The sequence below is a fragment of the Triturus cristatus genome, chromosome 11 (genome assembly GCF_964204655.1).
Source record: "Triturus cristatus chromosome 11, aTriCri1.1, whole genome shotgun sequence".
Lineage (NCBI taxonomy): Eukaryota > Metazoa > Chordata > Amphibia > Caudata > Salamandridae > Triturus > Triturus cristatus.
Genome location: NC_140594.1, coordinates 629,269,809 through 629,295,905, shown reverse-complemented (window position 1 = coordinate 629,295,905; position 26,097 = coordinate 629,269,809). Strand labels below are relative to the sequence as shown.

At 47.0% G+C, this 26,097-nt stretch overlaps 1 protein-coding gene across 1 annotated transcript in view; it reads left to right on the top strand.

The window, feature by feature from the left end:
- Window positions 1–217: 217 nt before the first annotated feature.
- The window catches only part of POLB (DNA polymerase beta), a 188,814-nt gene continuing 162,934 nt past the window's right edge, over window positions 218–26,097 (top strand). Inside the window, exon 1 of the mRNA XM_085634088.1 lies at window positions 218–436. Coding sequence (XP_085490214.1) covers window positions 376–436 — 61 coding nt within the window. The 5' untranslated portion in view covers window positions 218–375. The remainder of the gene's footprint in view (window positions 437–26,097) is intronic.

Here is a 26,097-nt window from a genome sequence, read left to right as displayed (position 1 = left end):
ACTGCTACATGGCAGCAGACTCATAACTAAAGGCGAGAACTATTGGCTATGCCAATGCTTGTTTTTCTCTGGTAATCGGTGATGTGGATTGGCGATGTAGCACACTTTATGATCCAGCAGGTGGCGCTGCCACGCAGCAGCTCAGCTACCTAGTCAGCTCAGAGAGGATTTGAGGCTCACGCGGAACCTAAAAGTAAAGATACTATGCATTACGTTCGCGTGATGACGTAAGCACGTAACGCGTCACAGCTTTGTGCGTCCTCCCAGTCCCAACACTGACTGCAGCTTTAACCCTATTTACAGTTGAGCCTCTGTTTAGCCTACTGTAGAGACATTTTTGTTCAGCTGTGGTTCTTGCGGCATCAGGACGTATCCATGAGCAAGAGGAAGGCACCCGAGCAGAGTCCCAACGAGGGCATCACCGACTTTCTGACTGGTGAGATGATTTGGAGCAAGTAAAAAGGTTGTGGGAAGGGTCTGCGAGACTACATCACAAGTCTATACGACTTCCAATGATTCCGTTAGGACATCGCGGTATTGCAGACCATTAAGGGAACCAATGGGGAAAAGTGATAGTAAAGATGAACTGGTGGAGGCGAAGGGATTGAAACCAATAAGGTGGGCAGAAGCAGATGTGTGAAGGAGGGGAGAACGAGGACAATAGGCGAATAAGAGCTAGAGACCGGGATGAGCATGGACGTGGCAGTTAGGGAAGCATAACAGGTGACAAGTAAGGAGAGACAAGTCGCATGCGATCTGGTAGGAAAAGTCCAGCGAGAACACTTACAAAATTACATTGTGGCAAATGGGACGAGGGCGGTGGAGCAAACCACGATGGTGAACTGTTCATTCCGAAGTAGTACACTTTGTAGTAGGATGTGGGACTAAAATAGGGTTGCCACCTCGGTCCATTGCTGCAGGCCACCCTGCTTCCAACCCTAGATAGTTCTCTTAAGCTGTGTTCGTCCAATGGAAACAAAGACTTGCATTCCTAAAACGAGCTCACCGTCTTACTGCAGATGCACAGTTTGAAGCGCTCCAAAAAGAAGCAAGTTATTAGTACATTGCTTTAATAATTATTTTTATTGATGGTATTTATAAAGTACTATCGTAGCTCCAGATTAAAGCAGAGCGCTAAACATAGCAACAATACCGGAGTAAAGAATGACCTGTAACAGTGAACCACAGCCCACTTTTTAGTACGACAAACTTTTGCAACCCACCTACCTTTAATGGACTTTAAATAGGCGATTTTTAGGGCGAGCCTAGAGCCAGCGTGCAAGCGCTGCTCTAGGGAAGATCTGTGGTAGTGCACTACGTGCGGGAAGCCCCGCCCATTTTTTTATTGGCTTATGTCTCAGTAAATGCTCTCTTCTTATTGATCATGAGGCTTGTTAGTCCCTCCTTATTATAGCCATGTCATTTGTACCCTCCCATGGCTACTGGCCCCTTTACTTCGTGTGCTTCACGGTACGGTACGTGTTATTTAGACTGTGAGCACAATTTTTTTCCGTGCTTTCTTACCCCCGCCTGCACTCCCGTTGTCCGTGCCTCCTCCCCTGTCTGCATTACAAGTTTCTTCACTGTGCCTATACTACACCAAAGGCGTTAGCCAAACTTGACCCTACAGGACCTCACCACTGCCCCAAATGTGAGCAGATTATGCTGACTTTTCACACCTGACTTGGAATTGTACTGTTGTACAACGCTATATGGGCGGGGGAACTCTTCTCTACTGTATCCACTTTGCTTTGTCATACTATCAAGCCTGATCCAATGACGGCCCGTTAGACTGTTAGCCATGGGTAAGAGACTTTTTGCAGCCATTGCCTTTCTCCTGGCCAAATGACAAATTGCACTCTACTGGGACAGTCCCTGTCTCCCAACTGCTTCCTGGCTCCGAGAATGACATTTTGTGAAACTACCAGTGATGCTTCTCAGCAGACTATTACCTCCCACCCGAAGGATATATGGCAACCACTTTGTGATTATCTATTGTCACAGAACCCCGATGACAGCCAGCCGGATACGGACTGAGATGCCCCTAAATAAGCCTGGCCCCATCTTCACCATATGTTCTTTTGCATGTTGAATGCATTGCTGCTCTTTTGTACTGTACATTTTGGATCACAGTCGGGGTGTACTGGTATACCTTTCTTCCTTTTCGGATGTGAATATTCTTTCCTTTGTACTTTTGCAGATTTTTTGAATGGATTGTTGCTGTATATTGATGGCTCTGTAATTGTTCAATTCTTGAAAATGGTAAATAAAGGTTTAAAAAACAGTAATAAATTTGAAATGGCAAACAATAACAAGCATTTGCAATGCAATAGGTCTCGCATTTTCGAAACTTTGACCTAATTGTATTGTAAATGACAATGCCTTTTATTATTGCACGTTTTTTAAGCACATAAAGAAAAGGCATTGCTTTTTACAATGCCATTAGCTAAAAATCTCGCAATTGCGAGACCTATTGCATTGCAAATGCTTGTTACGTGTGTTGTATGATATAAATACCTAGGTTGTAGCTCGGCTCCGCCCTGATAATTTCCTGCTCCGCCCACCTCTAGGTCTGCAGATGCTGCCCCGAAAGACCCGCCAAGTGCTCTCTTTTACGGATTTAGGGCCAGGTAGATTCTCTATTAAAAGCATCAATTCTGTGCAATAAGTATACAAATCATCCAGCGTGTACCGTAGTCTGAGTATGTATCTACGTAATACTACTCTCGTTGAGTGCTAACACAGTAGGGTGGCTACCAAGAGCGGTTGCCGTCCAGGTTGATCCTAGGTTGTTTCATTCACGTGACTAACACTAAGTAGGCAGAGCTCGCTATGCGAGCAGTGCTCATCGTTTTCTCGTAGGAGGTAGTGCCAAGTCCTTTCCGCGCACGTATCTGTTTTTGTTAAAACTATGAGGAATACATAATATCTTTTGAAGTAAGCAGCTCGTTTCGATCATGGCCAGTGGTGCTGAAAACCCAGGTACAGTGTGCTGTTTTGAAGTCAAGTGGGAAGTTCGGCCCCGAAAGTGCATTAAAAAAATATCTGTACAAAGTTCGAGAATGTTGAGCCAGCACCGCAACCTGTGCCTGCGCTTCAAGTGCTTATTTTGAGGCACTGAGCAATGCCATTTGCTGAACATCAGAGGCAGTGTTTTTATGTTTTGTCTGACCATAACTGTGTTTGGATAATACTTTTGTGCCTTATTTCCATTTGTGCTATGTCTTTTCCTGTTTATGCCTTTTTCTTCTGTTGTGTTGCCAGTGTCTTCATGTATTCTCTACGTTGGGTACGTGTTCGCATACAATGAGATGACAGGATTGAATTTCTTCCCAGGGACGAGCTTTGTTCGAATATCGAAGAAAAGGAAAACAAAAGGCGTGGAGGATATTCTGCAAAAGGTGGAATTGATTTTCAGGCGTCACTAAGTTTGAAGGGGTTCTTTCCGTTCTTTGGCGGTCTTGATTGGGAGGCACTCCAGCTCTTGTGTACTCTTCTGTGACTAGGACCCGTCTCCGGAGGATGGGGAAGCAAGCAAAAACAACAACAAAGAAAATAAAACAATCAGGACGCTCTCCTGAACCTTGGTAACTGCTGGGGGGGTGATTAGTGCCACCGTCACCCGAACCCTAATTGTGTGGTGCCTAAGTGAGGGAGGGTATCGGTGATCAGTGTGCCGTGCCCTGTACGCCCGCCCGCCAGCCAGCCCCAAAACAAGGAAGAGCCCGGCACTTGCCTGAGCCCACGACCCTCCTGGGCCGTGGGCAGGGGAGTCGCAGCCTACACTTCCCCTGTAGGAGTACCGGACTCGAGGGCGCTGCTCCTAGAGTGGTTGTCCTCGTGGGTCTTCGGTTCTCGCCCGGACTGGTCCCGCCGTCGTGGTGTCTCCTCCTGATTGGTGTCCTCGGCTTCTCGCTCTTCCGCCGTGTCACCTTCCTCCAAGAGGCTCTTCTTCGCTTCGTTACGCGCCCCTAGTAGCGCGAAGATGGCGTTTTTGGCCCCTCTGTGGTAAATAAAAATTCCTTTACCGGGACTGAATTTGATACAGAAACATTATAAAATAGCTCAGTAAAATGAGAGGCAGAATCCGTGATATTAGAGTTTCTGAATGGGCTTTATTCCAATAATCGATTATAATCGGATGCTTCAAGTTCCATCACCACGGGGGTTCAGGAAGTGAAGTACATACTTTATTGACAAGAAGTAACTTTTATAGTACATACGTTATAGTGAAGCAAATACAGTAGGCGTAACAATTGATAATGAACTTGACGTGGTACCTGCGTAACCGAAAATGGGTGTAATAAGGAGTAAAAAGACACATGATTGGTTATGATGTCCTGCATAGGTGGATCTATAAGATAATACTTGGCATAGATGCGCGCGCAGCAGTATGACGTGTAATTGACGTGTAACTAGGGGGTGAAGGGGACTTGACATTAGCTCTACATGTGGAGACGAGAAGTCTGGGGGGTCAAGTCAACCTAATCCCAAATCATATCTAACATCCTATGTTTAAAGAACTATGTTATCCACAAAAGAAGGACTCTCGGACAGAATCTATTCTATACTGACTATGCGTGTGTGTACAAGCGTCTAAGTGTCTACACTGAATGCGAGGGGGTAGGAATATTCCATGGTGACAGGGCTATGAATTACTTGCATGAGGACAGAGAAGCCGGGCCTTTTGCTTGGTAACTGGAAGAATGTTTACTTAAACTACTAGGCAGGAATGCATCGGCTGAGGGGGAAGCAGATAATTCGAAGGTGAAATACAGTTCTTGGCAGAGAATAGGCTGATGTCAGGCTTCGTGAGCCGCGCAGAGAATGAGACAAAGTTCATGGTCACAGATGCAGGCTCAGACTGGAGCTTTCAGAGGCAGAAGGCAAAAGGAGTTTGATGACAGAATCAGGGCCTACTCGCCTGGACTGAAAAATAGCATAAGTGAACCATATAAAGCCGGTGGCCTTTCATATTTAGGAATGGAATATCCGGCCTATTCATGGCGGATCTGACAGAGGACATGTTGACGGTGGACGCACATGTATTTGCGTCTTCATAACTGGAACTGGAGGGAACATACATGTACTTGTGACATGCACATAGAACCGTTGGGGTCCAAGATAGGGGACATAACTGACCAGGAAAATCCACATTTCCACATTCCCTCCTTGTCCCCCTACTTGCCCTTCAAGAGATATCGATCTTCATCAATCCATTGATCTGTTCATATAGCATCATTTGTTCTTCTTTCTTCTTCCGTGATTTTGAACGTAAATCTTGATGTGGAATGCACGATGTGGCACACAGACCACAAATCGCTGGTCCACATTGTAGACATAGACAGCAACTGAATAGTATGAGAAAGCCAATACCTAGGAAGGATAAAACTCTCCATCCCCAGGCTGATATCACACTCCAAAACCAACTGGACCAAGTCCAAGTGCCTGGGTTCTGGTGTATCTGGTTTATAATCTTATGGAGGCGAGTGATGGCTTTATATACAGATGGCGAATTTTCTGGTATGAATACGCAGCAACTTGATCCGATGACCCTACAAGCTCCGCCCCTATCAGCCAGGATGACGTCAAGGACAAGACGATTTTGAAGCACAACAATCCGCATAGCAGACTGCTCTTCTGTTAAATTGCCTAAGGCGGAAATAGTCTCATTCACTACTGCTTCAAGGGTTCTGGTTAATCTACGTATCAGCTTACTATTAGTAACAGTACCTATATAGGGAAAGATGCCTTTATTAAAATCTACATACTTGTCCCATGCCGTTTCAGTGTAATCGACAATGGGGAGATCTCTCCGCTTTCTGTTGTGTACTAAATGAATATTTCTGTAATAATCAGGAGGAGCTAGGAAAACAGGTGGCAAAAGGAATGCAATGTAGCAGGTACCATCCCAATCTAGGGGTAGACGCATATATGCAGTCTGACCACATATGAAGTAGGAGTGGCGAGAAGCTCTAAATGAAGATTTTCCTTGATCACTGAATTCTACTATAGTATTGCATTTACTATGGCCCATAGGTATGGAACCAACCTTTCTTACACATAATTCACCCTTCGCTGGGAATACTGACATGGTGGGCAAGACTAGTTCAACTTCGGATACGACATTTAGAATCATGAGATTAGGTGTAAAATTACCTAGTCCATATACTTCATTTTCTAGATCAGTTCCTGTTCTTTTGGGGCGACCCTCCTTGTCAGGGTAGCAGACCTTGAGTAAAACTAGGTTCAGGTTTCCCCATATCCAATGATCTTGGTAAACTGCTGTGTCTGAGTCTATGGAATTAATTAAACTAAACCATGCTCCACAGGAGCCATTATGTGTAAATGGATGCGGAAAGAAAGGCAGGACTCCTTCATAATTCTGATAGGGAGGGAGTCGGCCACACACCCAACAATTGGTGGCATTACTAGTCTGATGGGAATGATGTAACATACTAATGAAAGTGTTATTGCGCAGCGCAAGTCTATAAGACAATTCATGCGGAGGTAAGTCACTAAAAGAATGTTCAGCAGCAACATTATAAACATGTCTAGAAATAGGGTAATATATGTGCAACAACATACTTGTAATAATTATTAAAAGACTTAATAAAAACAAAATTAATAATGTCCCCATACAGTGGCTACGCAGTAATTTACAATACGCCTGTCGTTTCAACATTTTCCGGGTATTTTCTCTACTCAGGTCCAAGGGATACATGTCAGAGACAATTCAACCGCTTCACCTTGGAGAGGACTTAAACAATCAAATTGCTCGACTGTTTGGGCCTAAGCTTTAGTTTGTACTTTTCAGAATTGTTCGGTTCAACAAAAGGAAGCTTTGTATCAGTCTGTGAGGGAGTGCAGGGCACAGTGTCTATATCCGAGGATAGTCCATGAAATTTCTTGACATGGCTTGAATGAATCCAGCCCTTGCGGCCCTCAATCTTCACGGCTGTTCTTGTGGTCAACAGGACCAACTTGGGTGCTTTCCACCTGGGCTCCAGCTGAGTCTTTCGGTCGAAATTCCTCACAAAGACAAGATTACCCGGAACAACATCATGGGGTTTCACCTCAGTGTTGTCGGGAAAGGCTGCAGCTACCTGTGAACGACAAGATTGTAGTGCAGACATCAAGGAAGCCAAGTAATCTGTCAGCATATTACAGTCAATATCAGTTATTTTGCGTGGTATAGGCGTCCCCCACATATTCGGTGGTCTGCCGAAGATCACTTCATACGGGGATAGCCCTGTTCGTGAGTGTGCTACCATTCTCATGTAAAAGAGTGCAACGGGTAGCGCTACTACCCAGTCGACACCTTTTTCTCTGCATATTTTGGACATTCTGATTTTCAGGATCTGGTTATGTCTTTCTACGAGACCTGCTGCCTCGGGTGTCGGACACAGTGGAATTTCCACTGATATCCTAACAGAAGTGAAACGTGTTTCATTAATTCGGATGAGAACGGCTGGCCGTTATCTGAGTAAACAGCACGTGGTAAACCGTATCGTGGGAAAAATTCTCGAACCAACTGTTTGGCAGTAGTCGGGGCAGTGTAATCTGAAACCGGGTATGCCTCTGTCCAACGGGACAGAGCGCAGACAACTACAAGAACATATTTGAATCCTCGACATCGTTCCATCTGGATATAGTCCATCTGAAGTACTTCAAAAGGATGGTTAGGAGTATGAAATCCACCCTGTTCTTCGGGAACGCTTTTTCCTGGGTTAAACTGACAACAGATCATACAGGTACGGACCTTTTGTTTTGCTGCTGCTCGTAAATGTTTATTGAACCAAATGTGTTGAATGCTATCTAGCATAGCTTTTTCTCCTAGATGTGCTGGACTATGTATAGTGTTAATTATAACTTGGACCATTGAGTCAGGAAGGAACCATACAGACTTTTCCTTCATCATCCATCCTTGGTCCGTTTGGATCCCTCCTAATTCAGTCCATTTCTTTATTTCATCTGGTGTAGCATGTGTCTGTATGTCAATTACGTCAAGAGTAGGATCTTTAACTGTCATGCAATGTGTCGGTGTCGGGACTATTGTCTTTGTCATGTCGGGGCTTTGAGTTTGAGCAGTCTGTTTAGCTGTTCTGTCGGCTAGATCATTGCCTTGGGAAATGATACCAGTAACCTTCGTATGAGCCTTACATTTCATAATTGATATTGCAGTGGGTAGATGTATTGCATCTAATAAGGCATGAATGAGGGGTCCGTGCTGAATGTGGGCACCGTGGGAAGTCAAATAACCTCTCTCTCGCCACAGCACGCCGAAGTCGTGTACAACTCCGAATGCATAACGTGAGTCAGTGTATATGTTGACTTTTTTATTCGTGGCTTGAATACAGGCTTGTGTCAGAGCGATGAGCTCTGCGGCTTGAGCTGACAAAGTATTTATACGGTTAGCTTCAATGACTTCAGTATCTGTTGTGACTGCGTAAGCGGCCACTAACTCTCCTGTACTTGTTCTCATGCATGAACCATCTACATACAATGTCAGGTCTGGGTCTGACAATGGGACATCGGTTAAGTCTTGTCTGGGTTTCGTTGTTATCGTAATAACTTCAATACAGTCATGGGCTAGTGGGTCTGTTCCTATTACAGGTAGAAGTGTGGCAGGATTCAATGTGTTACAGCGTCTGATTTCTATATGTGGCTGAAACAATGTAAGTTCATATCCTGTAAGTCTTGCTATGGTCAAGTGTTGTGTTTGCGTTCTATTCACAAGAACCTCTACTGCGTGTGGTACTTGAACTGTCAATGGATGTCAATGGATGTCCTAACACTATAGCATCGCTTTGTCTGATTGCTAAAGCTGTCGCTGCTACTGATTTCAGGCATGCAGGCAAAGCCTGAGCTACGGGATCTAATGTACTAGAAAAATAAGCGCATGGTTTGTGTGCTCCTGCTTGTTCCTGTGTGAGTACTGACAAGGCAGTACCTTCGCGTTCTGTAACAAAGAGTGTAAACTGTTTTCTGTAACATGGCGTTGCTAAAACGGGTGCTTGACATAAAGCTTTCTTTAAGCTTTCAAAAGCTTGTGTGTGTTCCTGAGTCCAAGGGAGAACAGTCGGTGTGGCTGCCTCCTGTGTGGTTAACTGAATGAGTGGTTTTGCTAGAAATGCGTACTGAGGGATCCACTGCCTGCAATATGACGTGAGGCCTATGAAAGCTCGTACTTCCTTTTGTGTCTTGGGCATTGGCATGTTAGCTATTAACTGAATGCGGTCGGGTGTAAGCTGCCTTCCCTCCTTGGACAGCGAGTGTCCAAGATAAACAACTCGCTGGACACAGAATTGCAGCTTAGAAGGGGACACCTTGTGCCCCTTGTCGGCTAAAAATTGTAAAACTGTCAGTGATGCTTTTTCACATTCAGGTTCGCTTCGGGCGGTGATCAGCAGATCATCGACGTATTGGAGTAGAGCAGTGTTAACTTGCATGTGGATACTGTCAAGTTCTCGTTTCAGTGCTTGGCTATAGATGCTGGGGCTTTCTGTAAATCCTTGAGGTGCGCGTGAGAATTTAAAACTGCGCCCATTTAAACTGAATCCGAACAAATATTGACTTTCCGGATCTATTGGGACGCTGAAAAAGGCATTCTTGAGATCAATTACAGTAAAGAATGTTGCTTCGGAATCAATAGCTGTCAATAATGACGAGATATCTGGAACCACAGGAAATTGTGGCACAATGCATTTGTTTAACTCGCGCAGATCAATAACCAATCGATATACTGGCGGGGCTGTAGGATCTGTTCGTTTAAGAATCGGAATTATCGGTGAATTACATACATTGGAGTCTGTTTCTACAACTACTCCTTGGGCAATTAGTTCGTCAATGATTTGTAGTAAAGCCACTACAGCATCTGGTGGTAACTTGTATTGTCGCATTCGTGGTAGCACCACTCCTGCCTTGAGTGTGACTCGATATGGTGTAATATTCATGCAACCAACATCAGTAGGGCCTTGTGCCCATAGATGTGTAGGTAAAGTCTGTAGTCGGGGATCCATGTCTCTAGATACATAGTGACCTTTAAAATCACGTAAAAACAACCTTACTCCTTCCGGAGAACAACATATTATGGCTCCTAGAGCTTTCAATGTTTTTATTCCTAGCAAGTTTTCTGGACATGATTTAGTAAGCAATAAATCTGTAGTTCGGGTCAGAGGCCCTATCGTAAGTGGAAGAGGCTGTGATACTTCATTAACAATAGGTTTTCCTGAAAAACCCAGGGAAATATTCTGAGAGCCTGAGAGGGGTGCCCCTGGAACTTCACTACGTTTTATAGTTGTTCGACTTGCCCCTGTATCGAGTAAAAATTTTCTATCTTGACCTAATAATTCACTATGTACATAAGGTCCTTCTTGATCTACAGGAATCTCAATAAGGGGTAAGTCAACTTCCCTCTCTAGGCTAGTTCATGCATAACGCTGATACTCAGGATATTCATACTGTGCAGTCTGATACATTTGTCGTGTTGTGGTCTGTGTGGCAGTAGCAGGCAACGGTGGTGCAGCTGGCACAAACTGTATTGGCTGTTGTGCGGCTGGCATGGCCTGGGCATGCTGCATAGCTCCTTGTTCATTCTGATCTTGTCTGAGTGGCCGTGATCTTTCTTGTGTTTTACCTATGGCGATATTATGTTTTAAAACTGGACAATCGTGTACGTAATGACCTGGCTTTTTACAATAATTGCATGTCCCTTTTACCGGTCCTGCTGAATCGGAATGTGTCATACCCTTTTTATGTCCTTCAGCTGGTACTGTCTGGGAAACTAGCATTTTCATTTTTGTGTCTTTCATGCGTCTGTGTTCATGTTCTTGTTCCTCTTTAATTCTATTGTGATGGTACTGTAACATTTGTAACATTTGTGTTGGAGTGTTACCTTGCCAGGTACTCTCGAATTTTAATACTCTATTCTTTACCGGGGACAGAGCATTTTCTACTAATTTTGTTACAAACAGATGCGGGTATGATTCGCTACTTGCTTTTATGCCACTATTTATACCAAAACATTTTTCAAATCGGGCATAGTAATCACTAGTGTCTTCATCTTGCTTCTGTTTACAGGCTGAAATTGTACCCCAATCTTCCTTTTTCGTAGTTAATAAACGTGGCAGTACCTGTACTAATAAACCTGGTAGAGCCTTAGTTTTATCCCCAAGTCCTGCTCCTGCAGTTCGGGCCTTTTCTTCTGCTTCTAACACTGACCATTCTATCTTTTGGTCTCCTACCTCCCACTCTTTTTCCTTGAGTTTCTCATAAATGCCAGCAGGCATCAACACCTTTAATATCGTCATAATGTCGGGATAGGTATACTCTCCCATGAGTAACATGTCTTTAATTTCCCGGTGAAAACCCGCTGGGTCTTTGTCATGACTAGGTACCACTTTCTTCATTTCTAACAATTCTATTTTCGATATGGGCGTATATACAAATACACGTTTAAATTGATCGTCCTCGCCTTTTATTGGGTGTACTTCTCGTAAGGGATTCTGTCTATCCATGTGATACGTTGTTCTTTCCTTGACAGGCAATGAGACATGCTCTGAGCATACAAAAAGAATATACTGCTTTCTTGACATTAGAATTTCTTTAATTAATTCAGTACCTGGACCTCTCCATTTATTTGTAAGCAATTCGGTCAATATGTCAGGTAAGGGACCAGGGTCCGAATGCTGACTCCGATATAGTATAATGAGTTGTTGAATCATATAAATCCCAGCTAACCTCTGTTCATCTGGGGTGAGATTCAAAAATGTGCGTACTACTGTAGCATCACTATATTTTCCGGGGCTGTCCACCCAGTGGACAGCTGCCCTGGCTAAATCTTGTTCATCCATAGAATCGAGAAAATGATAACCCCTTCGTTCTCGGAGTAGTTTGTCGGCAGTTTGGAACGAATGCTCGTTAGACCTTATATTAATTATGGGTATTTGGAAATTCCTGTCATTATCTAGACATATTGGACGTATTGAGTCAGTATGACATCTAGTCTGATCCCTATTACAAGATCTTCCTCTACCTACATAGGCTATGGTGTCCGACTGTCCTGCGGGCAGTCCTGACCCTTCTTCCTCGCTTTGTTCGAACTCGTCTGTCTCTAATCTCTCTTCGTGTATCCGTTCTATTTCTTTACGGATCTTTCGGCACATGGCTATTATACAATTTTGCTTATCGTGTCTTCCTTCTGATATATTCTGGCTCCATCTTGTAAGAATATGCATTGCATCCGGGTCTACCCCCGGTCGGTCTTGATTTCTGATCACACAGTTTATGAGGAAACGTAACAGTTCCCCTTGTATCTCTACTTTCTGGAATTCCATAGCTCTGTTAATACATTCTGGATCTCGCCCTGTTTGAACAAAATGATATATTTTATCTAGATGCGCAGTCATTCCTGGTAACTTCGCTAAATACCCTGCGGCTCGTCTGATACGTAATGATGCCAGGACCATTTCGTCCTCTTTACCGACCACCGGGTCATATCTACAATCTATAAGAAGTTCCTTAAGCGCACGTTCACTTACGAATTTGGGTGTACGTGAATGCGCTGACTCTTGAAAAACAAGTTTATTTATTCTAGGTGGCGTAAAAGTATTGCTAGCACCTCCCGTGGCCCCATCTGGGGCGTCGGGTGTGAAAGGATTCGTCGAACGTGACACAGCAACTATAGGTGTGGACACAGCCATGGAAGTACCTGTAGGGACAGATGCGGAAACAGATGTGCTTGCCGGAACTTGTGACTCGACTTGTTGCTGTAGGGATACGGGTGCTGGATCTTGGCGTTGGACCCCCCTGGTATGCGGTCTATGTGGGGCGGAATTAGCATACTCGGGAGCTACGTCATCTAAATATGAGGAAAGAAAAACATCTTCTGCTGTTCTAGGATGCCCCTTAGGATGTACCTTAATTGGAAATAATGGGGGTGGCAAGTCTTTCGGTATCTCTGGAGTAGCCTTAGGTAATCCTTCGGCCAGAAGGGGATACATACCATTCATAAGGGCATTTCTTTGTCTATCTACTTGTTCTGATTTCACTCGGATACCTTCCTCAATTAATAGATTTTCTTGAACTTTATTTGAACTTTCTTTACTCTTCTCTTCCTGTCTACGTGCTTTTTCTGTGCGTCTATGAGATTCTTTACGCCATAACTCAATGGCGTCTTTCTGTGACTGTCTGACTTTCCTTTTCCATAACTCTTCCTCGACTTTCATGATGCACTCTGCATCCCAGGTTCCCGCTGCGGGCCATCTCTGACTTTCTGGTAATCCCTTGGTGTAGTCTACCCATAAATCAAGAAATAATATAGCGTCTAAACCATGTTTGTGATACATGAAGTGCCCTGGAGTATCCCTAGGAGGAATAGGGACGGCTTCTTCAAGTACCCCTTTTCTAGTAGTGATCTGTCTTAATTTCGAAAAGAGCGGCATATTGACAATCTGATCTGATACTTAGTCTTGAACACACTAAATACAAAAGCACAATAATGAACAACCATTCATACCACAATATGCAGGACGTTTAACACATTAAACATTAAAACATTAAACCTTTAACTGAAACAACAATGATGATCGTCTGCATAACTAAATCACCATGCTTAATTCTTGACACTTACTAGACACTTCGGAATACTTGATATACTGCTAAACAGTACAGATACACTGCTAAAACAGTGCAGACCGGATTTGTGTACCCAAACCCGTCTTGACCGGCACAACCTATGTGCACGTCAGAAATGCCTCCCCAGTAATGGTACTCACCGGGTAGCTTCGGAAACGGAAGGCCTCAGTAACTTGAACTTGAACCGGACTGGACTCGACTCGACTCGTCGGGAACTGGACTTGACTTCGAACTGGTGGGTCTCTGTATACCTCGGATCTTGCTCTCTCAGCTAGGCTCTGGTCGGGATACTTCGCACTTCTCACCGCCTCGTCTGGGTGTTGATCGCAGTCTCAGTCGCCCCCGCTTGACCGGAGGGAGATACAGGAAATCCTGCTGGTACGCGTTATTGTCCGTCCAGCTGCGGCAGGAGACCGGGCCTGCTACTCACCGCCGGCGCGTGAGATGAGAAAGTGTCCCTGTTCGGGCGCCATCATGTGGTAAATAAAAATTCCTTTACCGGGACTGAATTTGATACAGAAACATTATAAAATAGCTCAGTAAAATGAGAGGCAGAATCCGTGATATTAGAGTTTCTGAATGGGCTTTATTCCAATAATCGATTATAATCGGATGCTTCAAGTTCCATCACCACGGGGGTTCAGGAAGTGAAGTACATACTTTATTGACAAGAAGTAACTTTTATAGTACATACGTTATAGTGAAGCAAATACAGTAGGCGTAACAATTGATAATGAACTTGACGTGGTACCTGCGTAACCGAAAATGGGTGTAATAAGGAGTAAAAAGACACATGATTGGTTATGATGTCCTGCATAGGTGGATCTATAAGATAATACTTGGCATAGATGCGCGCGCAGCAGTATGACGTGTAATTGACGTGTAACTAGGGGGTGAAGGGGACTTGACATTAGCTCTACATGTGGAGACGAGAAGTCTGGGGGGTCAAGTCAACCTAATCCCAAATCATATCTAACATCCTATGTTTAAAGAACTATGTTATCCACAAAAGAAGGACTCTCGGACAGAATCTATTCTATACTGACTATGCGTGTGTGTACAAGCGTCTAAGTGTCTACACTGAATGCGAGGGGGTAGGAATATTCCATGGTGACAGGGCTATGAATTACTTGCATGAGGACAGAGAAGCCGGGCCTTTTGCTTGGTAACTGGAAGAATGTTTACTTAAACTACTAGGCAGGAATGCATCGGCTGAGGGGGAAGCAGATAATTCGAAGGTGAAATACAGTTCTTGGCAGAGAATAGGCTGATGTCAGGCTTCGTGAGCCGCGCAGAGAATGAGACAAAGTTCATGGTCACAGATGCAGGCTCAGACTGGAGCTTTCAGAGGCAGAAGGCAAAAGGAGTTTGATGACAGAATCAGGGCCTACTCGCCTGGACTGAAAAATAGCATAAGTGAACCATATAAAGCCGGTGGCCTTTCATATTTAGGAATGGAATATCCGGCCTATTCATGGCGGATCTGACAGAGGACATGTTGACGGTGGACGCACATGTATTTGCGTCTTCATAACTGGAACTGGAGGGAACATACATGTACTTGTGACATGCACATTGAACCGTTGGGGTCCAAGATAGGGGACATAACTGACCAGGAAAATCCACATTTCCACACCTCCTCCGGGGCTTGCTGCTTCCGTCCTGAGGGATCTGGAATGAGCGTCTGGACCGCTTACTCCACTTCCTCTCGGGGTTTCTTCGTCTGCCATGTTGGAGGAGTGCGCGCACCCCGTCGGTGATGAGGAATCATCACAGATACACAAGAACGGTTTGGACATCCTGTTTTGCCCCTTAGAGTGTGCTTCAAGTGTTGTATGTAAAACTCAACAGACCTGTTGTTAGAACCGGCGGTCTCTAGTTGGCAGAGGTATACACTTCTGACAAATAGGGACCAACCAACTCTAGTCAGGGAAAGGGGATTACACACTCAGATAACCCCTGCTACCCCCTTGGTAGCTTGGCAGAGCAGACAGGCTTATCTCAGAGGCAGTGTGTTAAGCATTTATGACCACATACAGTAATAAAGTGAATACACTACAGATGGACACGACACAGAAGTTATTATAAAAATAGTATTTTTATATAAGGCTTAGCACAAGACCAAATAACGACAAAAATATACCACAGTCTTAATAAGTACTCTTTGGAAGGAAAAATAATAGTTCAAGTAAGGTTTCTTCTTGGCAAATAGTTCTTTAGCAAAGTATTCTTCTGAGCACAGTTCTTTGGCAACAATGTAACCCCCACAGGAGTCACACGACGTCGAGTCTACAAGATTCCCAAGGTTCGGCGTTGACCGCGAGGAGCGCTACGTCGAGCCTGGAGTTGCAACAGACCCCACAAGTACAGTACCTTGAGAAACGAAGAAAACGATGATCCACGGCGTCGAGATGTCGGCGTCGAGGTCGGCGTCGATCGTGCCTCGGAGTCGGGTCTATCCGCAGCGGTGTCGAGGGATGTCGGGCCGGAGCAGCGCTCACGGCGTCGAGAAGGCGTCGAGTCGATGCGATCAGCAGCGGCGTCGGGACGGGGTCGCTTGGAGGTAGAGCCGATACTCACTCCTCACTGGCGTCGATACCGGCGTCGAGACGGGGTCACTTGGAGCCGGGGCCGATACCCACTGCTCACTGGCGTTGCTGCTGGCGTCGAGACCGCAGATTTCCCCTTGTGTACTGGAAACAACACTTTCCAGCAATTCAGCAAATGGTGAAGTCCTTTGGCCCTGTGACTTCAGCAGGAGACTGGCACTCTTCCAGCCCTTGGAGATTTCCTAGCAAGTGTTCAGAGAGTACACACCAAGTTCCTCTCTCCTTGTTCCTTGGCAAAAATAAAGAAGCAGCTTTCAGGTTCCTCCACAGCAAAACAGCACTCTGGCAGAAAGGGGAGGCAAGTCCTTAGATCAGCAGGCTTCTTGTCCTTGGTACAGGTTTCCTTGTCAGAAGTGATCTGAGTTCTTGGTTCAGGGGTCCTTCTCTTATACCCCTTTTTCCCTTTGTTCCCTTTGTCCAAGCAGGGCGATTCCCACCATCTCAGGTTTGTTGTGGGTGTTGCCAGGCAGAGGCACCTGGCCTATTCACGGAGCAGGGCAGAGTCCTCAGCCGCCCAGCAGGAGGCGGAGCCAGTATTGTCACTGGCAGGAGCAGGGCTATCAGTCGCCCAGCAGGAGGCGGAGCCAGTATTGTGTCAGGCAGGGCAGGCTACTCTTCCCTCACTCTACGTGTAAACGCCCTATTCACCCCACACTGACTCACTCAGACCTCTGGAGCCACCCAGCCCCTGACACACACCAAACCAGCAGAGACCGGTAGATAGTTGGACAAGAAAATAGCCGCTTTCTAAAAGTGCTATTTTCAAACATAGAATTTAAAAACCATCCATCCTAAAGGGTGTGTTATTAAATTCTGAGTTCAGGGATACTAAACTCGACTTGCTACCATGCTCCCTGAGTCAGATAGATTATAATGGAGTTAATAATCCGTCTGCCCAGTCTGGCCTATTGGAGGCAGGTAGCCCTTCAATAGTGAAAAACGAAAATGGCTGTAATTCACTATTAGGTCATGCCACACACATCAGGGCATGACCTACCTTTTACCAACAATGCACCCTGCCCTAGGGCCTACCATAGAGGTGTCTGAAATGTGGCAAAGTGAAGGTTTAGAGACTGGTAAGTAGGTTTCCTTACCAAGTCGACAGGGCAGTCGGGGACTGCACGCAGGCGCCGCGGTGGCAGGCCTGAGACACATTTTGCATGCTGCTTCTGTGGGTGGCACAACCAGTGCTGCAAGCCCACCAGCGGCAGTTAACTTACACGCCCTTGGCACGCGCAGTGCACTAGACTAGGGTCTGAACAGTAAGTCAACCAAGCCAATCATGGTAACACCAATCAATGTAACAATTTAACCTAGGGAGCACTTGCACTGTGGCACTGATCAGCAGTGGCACAGTGCCCAAAGCAACAATCCAGCAAAAACATCGTAAACAGAGGAGGCAAACAGAAAAAATGGAGGAGAGACTCATGCCAATGATGCCAGGTCTAACACGTGTCCCCTCCAGCTGAAATGTGGGGAGAACTACCCTTCACCCAGGGAGTCCTCATCACTAAGGCGGAAAAATCTGGACAGACCATCAGCATTGGCGTGATCTGTACCAGGGCGGTGTTCCACCGTAAAGTCCATCCCCTGTAGGGAAATGGACCACCTCAACAGCTTTGGGTTCTCACCCCTCATCTGCATTAACCATCTGAGGGGCCTGTGGTCCGTCTGAACCCGGAAGTGAGACCCAAACAAGTAGGGTCTTAGCTTCTTCAGTGCCCAGACCACAGCAAATGCCTCACGCTCGATCGCACTCCACCTTTGTTCCCTGGGAAGTAACCTCCGGCTGATGAAGGCTACAGGTAAGTCTCGGCCCTCCTCATTCATCTGTGCTAGAACAGCCCCCACACCATGCTCTGAAGCGTCCGTCTGGACAATGAATTCTTTTGAAAAGTCGGGTGCCTGGAGGACCGGTGCTGTACACATTGCAGTTTTCAGGGTGTCAAAGGCTTTCTGACAGGCGTCAGTCCAGATCACAAGTCTCGGCTGCTTCCTGGAAGTCAGCGAGGTCAAGGGGTGCACAATGTTGCCATACCCCTTGACAAACCTCCTGTAGTAACCCGTGAGACCCAAGAAGGCTCTCACCTGAGTCTGGGTTTTGGGCGGTTCCCAAGCCAGGATGGTATCTATCTTGGGTTGCAGGGGGGCCACCTTGCCGCTCCCTACTTGGTGCCCCAAGTACACCACTGAACCCTGCCCAATCTGGCACTTACTAGCCTTGATTGTGAGGCCTGCTCTGCGCAGGGCCAACAACACTTCCTGGAGGTGGCGCAAGTGTTCCTCCCAGCTGGCGCTGAACACTGCTATATCGTCCAGGTAGGCGGCGCTGAAATCTTCCAGCCCGGCCAATACCTGGTTAACCAACCTCTGGAATGTGGCAGGGGCATTCTTCATCCCAAAGGGCATCACACGGAACTGGTAGTGCCCATCTGGTGTGGAGAATGCAGACCTCTCTTTTGCCCCATCAGTCAAGGCGATCTGCCAGTACCCAGACGTTAGATCAAACGTACTAAGGTACCGGGCAGCCCCCAACCGATCGATGAGCTCATCAGCTCTGGGGATGGGGTGCGCGTCAGTCTTGGTGACCGAATTGAGTCCTCGGTAATCCACACAGAACCGAAGTTCTGGTGAAGCACCAGGCGCTGCAGCCTTTGGGACCAAGACCACTGGGCTGGCCCAAGGACTGCTAGAGGACTCAACCACCCCTAAGGCAAACATCTTGGAGACCTCCTCCTTGATGTATGCTCTGACCTTGTCAGTCACCCTGTAGGCCTTGTGCCTCACAGGAGTGCTGTCCCCGGTGTCCACATCATGGACACACCACTGAGTGACACCAGGGATTAAGGAGAACAGATCAGGGAATTGTACCAACAGATGGCGACAATCTTGCTGCTGCTCAGGGGTCAGTGTGTCAGAGAGGACAACACCATCCACTGACCCATCTTTTTCTTTTGCACACAGGAGGTCAGGAAGAGGCTCACTCTCCTCCTCCATCCCAGCATCTGTGGCAAGGAGCATGCCCACTTCGGACCTTTCTAAGTGGGGCTTTAACCGGTTGACATGCAGGACCCTTAAGGGGTTCCTGGGAGATTTCAAGTCCACCAAGTAGGTGACATCGCTCTTCTTCTCCACAACCTCAAATGGTCCAGTCCACCTGTCCTTGAGCGCACAAGGTTCCACAGGGGCCACGACCCAAACTTTCTGACCAGGTTGAAGCTCAACCAGAGTGGCATTCTGATCGTACCACCGCTTCATCTCTTCCTGGCTGGCCTCCAGATTTGCCTGAGCAAGATCTCTGAAGCGCCGAGTCTGGTTCCTAAAGGCCAGCATGTAACTATATACATCCTGGGGAGGTTTCCTGGGAGATTGCTCCCAGCCTTCTTTGACCAGACTCAAAGGTCCTCTTACCGGGTGACCATACAAAAGCTCAAAGGGGCTGAACCCTAGAGACTTCTGTGGCACCTCACGGTAAGCAAACAGCAGGCATGGCAAGAGGACGTCCCATTTACGCCTCATTGGTTCTTCAAGACCCATGATCATGCCTTTTAGGGTCCGGTTGAATCTCTCAACCAGCCCATTACCTTGAGGGTGGTAAGGAGTGGTAAACTTGTAGGTTACCCCACACTCCTTCCACAGAGACTTCATATAATTCGAAATGAAGTTGGTGCCCCGGTCTGACACCACCTCTCTGGGGAACCCCATGCGGGAGAAAACACCCATCAGTGCCCGTCCCACCACGGGGGCCGTCACTGTTCGGAGAGGGATGGCTCCCGGGTACCGGGTGGCATGGTCCACCAAGACCAGGATAAACCTGTTGCCCATGGCTGTCTTGGGGTCCAGTGGCCCCACAATGTCAATTCCCACTCGCTCAAAGGGGGTACTGACGACGGGAAAAGGTTGGAGGGGAGCCTTCTGCTTCCGCCCACTTTTCCCACTTGCCTGGCAAGTTTGACATGTCCTACAATGGATATCTGAATCCCTTCTCATCTGAGGCCAATAAAAATGGGTGACAAGCCTGTCATAGGTCTTGTCCTGCCCCAGATGTCCAGCTAACGGAACGTCATGAGCCAACCCCAGTAGGAAGGCTCTGAAGCGCTGGGGTACCACCAGCACACGGGCTGACCCAGGTTCAGCAGCCTTAGGCTCGCTATACAGGAGGTCGTTCTCCCAGTAGACCCAATGTGATCCTGACTGATCACCTGTCGTTTGGGCTGAGGCCTGCTGCCTCATACCCACAAGAGAAGGGCACACTTTCTGTTCAGCACAAAATTCCTCCCTGGAGGGACCACCATCCTGCTGCCAATGGGTCAGCTCGGGCAGGTCTCCCAGTTCGGCCACTTGTTCTCCTGTCGGTTCCAGGGCATCCCCCTCAGGGTCTGCTCCCTCCTGGACCGTGGGAACGATGGTGGACGGTTTCCCGCGCCCCCTGCCTCTTCTCTTCACGGTTGGGACCTGGGCCATACTTTCAGGCTCCGGGCCCCCATCAACACCCTTACTGACTGACATGGACCGGGTGGTCGCACACACCCACTCAGGCAGACCCAACATTTCCAGATGCGCTTTTCTCTCCACCTTAGCCCAAGGGGAGTCCTCCAAATCATTGCCCAAGAGACAATCAACAGGCATGGCGGGCCTCACAGCAACCTGAAGAGTACCTGAGACCCCCCCCCACTCAAAAGGAACTTGAGCTACCTCACACTTACTCTGTGAGTTGTCAGCAGCTACAACGGGGTAGAATGCATGAGGGACCACCTGCTCTCTGGACACCAAGTGACACTTGACAGCTGTCACACTCGCTCCGGTGTCTCTGAGAGCTTCCACCCTATGGCCATTAATGGTCACCCACTGCCTATATTTCTTAGTGTTACTAGGCAGAGGGGTTGGAGGGACCATTTCCACGTCTCCTAAAGAGACCAGGGACATTTCTGCGGGACCCCACCCACCGGGGGCACCCATCTCCTCCCCTCCCAGGGCTACACTCGCTACCTGACGAGGGGGTGCACGCGGCGGTGCATTCGAATCCTTCATGGGACACTGGGGATCATAATAACGGTGTCCCACCTGCTTACAGGCATAGCAGGTCATGGGGCCCCTGTGAACAGGTTTACCTGTCGGGGCCTCTGGCTTCTTTACAGGGGGAGGCTGGGAACCCTTCCCTTGGTTCCCTTGGGGACTACTTTGGGGCCCTTTCTGAAACTCCCTCTGTTTACCCCTGTCCCCCCCACTCTTCTGCTGGGGACCCTGCCCACCTTTGGCTGAGTCTCCCACTGGACCCTTGTGGACCCTGGTACTGACCCAGCGGTCCGCCTCCTCAGCAAGTTTTCTAGGGTTAGATAGCTTGCTGTCAACAAGGTGCTGGCGTAGCTCTGGAAAACAGTTATTAGACAAGTGCTCCCAAGCAAACAAATCATAAAGAGCATCATAACTATCAACCTTGCTACCCTTTATCCAACCATCCATGGTTCTGCAGAAAAAAGACACATATTCAACCCACGTAGTACCAGGCAACTTCTTACATTCTCTAAAGGTTTGTCTGTACTTTTCTGGGGTTAAGCCATATCTCAGCATTAAAGCATCTTTCATATGAGTATAAGACATCCTATCCTCAGCAGGAAGGCTCAACAAGGTATCTCTCCCCTCGTTTGTAAAGCGGCTCCACAACCCCGTTCCCCAATCCTTCTCAGGGACCCGGTGGGCCAACAATGCTAACTCATACGCTTTAAACCATTGGCTAATATCTTCATTCTTACTGTAATCTTTGATCACATCCTTAGGAAAATAAAACCTACTTTCTGCAGGCACGGATGGAGTGCTGCCACCAGAGGGATTCAACTCTAAACTCTTAGTTTTAAGCTCCATCTCCCTCACCATCTTCTCACGTTCAAACGCTAATTTCTCTCTCTCAAAATCTAATCTTTTGCTCTCCATTTCAGCTTCTCTCTTGCTTCTCGCATTCTCTAATTCCAACTGCCCTCCTAATTTAAGTTTTGCCATTTCTAACTTGTACCCCCTCTCCTTCTCCCTGTCTTCTAATTCTTCGGGGGAAAGGCTCCTAGAGGACGCACTACTGCCTGGAGATGACACTGGCCCACCTGTGGGCTCTTCCTCTTCCTCTTCTTCTTCCTCTTCCGGTACCACCACCGGATCAGAGGGATTTCTGGCCTCTAACCAGGCCTTCAGCGCTTTGAGGAAGCCCTCTTTCTTTGAGACACCTGTGGTAGGAACTTTAAACTGCTTGCAAAATCCTTTTAGATCTTTTAGCGTGTAGGAATCTATCTTCTCCTTATCGAATTCCCCCACAACATTCTCCACAGGTGTAGCAGCTCCGGCATTCTCCATGGTCAAAACTGGCAGTGTTTAAGAAAATAAGCTCCAGGAAAGCGGAGAACAAAAATAGAATATCCTACCAAACAGACTGTGGCTGCGTTATGGTCTGCTTTCACTATGTAGCGTACACTAATCACTGCACATGAGTCATAAATGCAAAGTTCAATCCTCACCGCTGACCACCAATGTTAGAACCGGCGGTCTCTAGTTGGCAGAGGTATACACTTCTGACAAATAGGGACCAACCAACTCTAGTCAGGGAAAGGGGATTACACACTCAGATAACCCCTGCTACCCCCTTGGTAGCTTGGCAGAGCAGACAGGCTTATCTCAGAGGCAGTGTGTTAAGCATTTATGACCACATACAGTAATAAAGTGAATACACTACAGATGGACACGACACAGAAGTTATTATAAAAATAGTATTTTTATATAAGGCTTAGCACAAGACCAAATAACGACAAAAATATACCACAGTCTTAATAAGTACTCTTTGGAAGGAAAAATAATAGTTCAAGTAAGGTTTCTTCTTGGCAAATAGTTCTTTAGCAAAGTATTCTTCTGAGCACAGTTCTTTGGCAACAATGTAACCCCCACAGGAGTCACACGACGTCGAGTCTACAAGATTCCCAAGGTTCGGCGTTGACCGCGAGGAGCGCTACGTCGAGCCTGGAGTTGCAACAGACCCCACAAGTACAGTACCTTGAGAAACGAAGAAAACGATGATCCACGGCGTCGAGATGTCGGCGTCGAGGTCGGCGTCGATCGTGCCTCGGAGTCGGGTCTATCCGCAGCGGTGTCGAGGGATGTCGGGCCGGAGCAGCGCTCACGGCGTCGAGAAGGCGTCGAGTCGATGCGATCAGCAGCGGCGTCGGGACGGGGTCGCTTGGAGGTAGAGCCGATACTCACTCCTCACTGGCGTCGATACCGGCGTCGAGACGGGGTCACTTGGAGCCGGGGCCGATACCCACTGCTCACTGGCGTTGCTGCTGGCGTCGAGACCGCAGATTTCCCCTTGTGTACTGGAAACAACACTTTCCAGCAATTCAGCAAATGGTGAAGTCCTTTGGCCCTGTGACTTCAGCAGGAGACTGGCACTCTTCCAGCCCTTGGAGATTTCCTAGCAAGTGTTCAGAGAGTACACACCAAGTTCCTCTCTCCTTGTTCCTTGGCAAAAATAAAGAAGCAGCTTTCAGGTTCCTCCACAGCAAAACAGCACTCTGGCAGAAAGGGGAGGCAAGTCCTTAGATCAGCAGGCTTCTTGTCCTTGGTACAGGTTTCCTTGTCAGAAGTGATCTGAGTTCTTGGTTCAGGGGTCCTTCTCTTATACCCCTTTTTCCCTTTGTTCCCTTTGTCCAAGCAGGGCGATTCCCACCATCTCAGGTTTGTTGTGGGTGTTGCCAGGCAGAGGCACCTGGCCTATTCACGGAGCAGGGCAGAGTCCTCAGCCGCCCAGCAGGAGGCGGAGCCAGTATTGTCACTGGCAGGAGCAGGGCTATCAGTCGCCCAGCAGGAGGCGGAGCCAGTATTGTGTCAGGCAGGGCAGGCTACTCTTCCCTCACTCTACGTGTAAACGCCCTATTCACCCCACACTGACTCACTCAGACCTCTGGAGCCACCCAGCCCCTGACACACACCAAACCAGCAGAGACCGGTAGATAGTTGGACAAGAAAATAGCCGCTTTCTAAAAGTGCTATTTTCAAACATAGAATTTAAAAACCATCCATCCTAAAGGGTGTGTTATTAAATTCTGAGTTCAGGGATACTAAACTCGACTTGCTACCATGCTCCCTGAGTCAGATAGATTATAATGGAGTTAATAATCCGTCTGCCCAGTCTGGCCTATTGGAGGCAGGTAGCCCTTCAATAGTGAAAAACGAAAATGGCTGTAATTCACTATTAGGTCATGCCACACACATCAGGGCATGACCTACCTTTTACCAACAATGCACCCTGCCCTAGGGCCTACCATAGAGGTGTCTGAAATGTGGCAAAGTGAAGGTTTAGAGACTGGTAAGTAGGTTTCCTTACCAAGTCGACAGGGCAGTCGGGGACTGCACGCAGGCGCCGCGGTGGCAGGCCTGAGACACATTTTGCACGCTGCTTCTGTGGGTGGCACAACCAGTGCTGCAAGCCCACCAGCGGCAGTTAACTTACACGCCCTTGGCACGCGCAGTGCACTAGACTAGGGTCTGAACAGTAAGTCAACCAAGCCAATCATGGTAACACCAATCAATGTAACAATTTAACCTAGGGAGCACTTGCACTGTGGCACTGATCAGCAGTGGCACAGTGCCCAAAGCAACAATCCAGCAAAAACATCGTAAACAGAGGAGGCAAACAGAAAAAATGGAGGAGAGACTCATGCCAATGATGCCAGGTCTAACACCTGTCAAGCAGGATTTGACACTATAATGTCAAGAAGAGGCCAACTGCAATAGGAGCATGCCTGGCTGGTGCCAACAAAGGAAGGGCCCTGACCCAAGTGTCAGTTAATATTTGTGTGACACAGGGAGACCTCTATTCAAATGCAAATTACTGGATAGCAGAAGTAGTTGTGCAAATGGACCTCCAGTGGATTTAGGGAGGGAAAAAGTTTCTAAAAGTACATTTTCCTTAACATTTATCAAAAATCTGACTTTCACTGAATTTGACTTTTAATAACTATTAAAAATAGTTGTTTTATTTTTCTATCTGTTTCGTACCCAAAATTATTTTCCTATAGAACAGCCAGTCTTGCGACATTGAAAATAGCTTCAGGGGCTTTTTCACTAAAAGGAAATATGTAACATTAAATTCCAACGTGTTGGAATTTAAAATATCATGCACCCTACCATATGAACAATAAGACCTACATGGGGAAGACTTTAAAATATTTAAGAAGATTTTGACTTGTCAAAAGTGGTTATTTTGACAGATCAAATTTGCAGTTTAAAACTGCAACAACCAGACTTCAAATGGTAGGCCTGCAGTTATGTTTGTACTGTTACTGTAGTGGATAGTACAATGGGTGCTGCAATCCTCTAGTGATATTTAACTTACAAGCCCTAGATACACTTTATACCATATACCAGGGACTTATAGGTGAGTTAAATATGCAAATTACAGGTATGCCAGTTTCACTATGTCGAAAGGATGAGCAGAGGCACTTTTATCACTAGTAGCAGGGGTAACGTGCACAGAGATCTACCACCAGCAAAAATATAGGGGTCGGCAAAATGTATAAAATCCACGTTGAACCTGCAGAAGGGCACATTTCTCAGAGGCCCTGTGATAAAGCATGCTACTTTTGGGGAGGGTGAGCGTTCGGCATCCTTTTAAGAGTTGAGCCCATTTTTTCTCCACCTTGGGGTGCTGGAATAGTGTAGAGAGGTGGACACGCTGTATGTGTGAGCAATTCTGTGTATGTGCTCTGCTAGCATATTGTGTTTCCAGTAATCTACGGACTACCCTAATCTTCCTGCCCTAATAATTAACAAGGAGGCTAGAGAGACAAACAGTGCGAGAGCTAGAACGGGG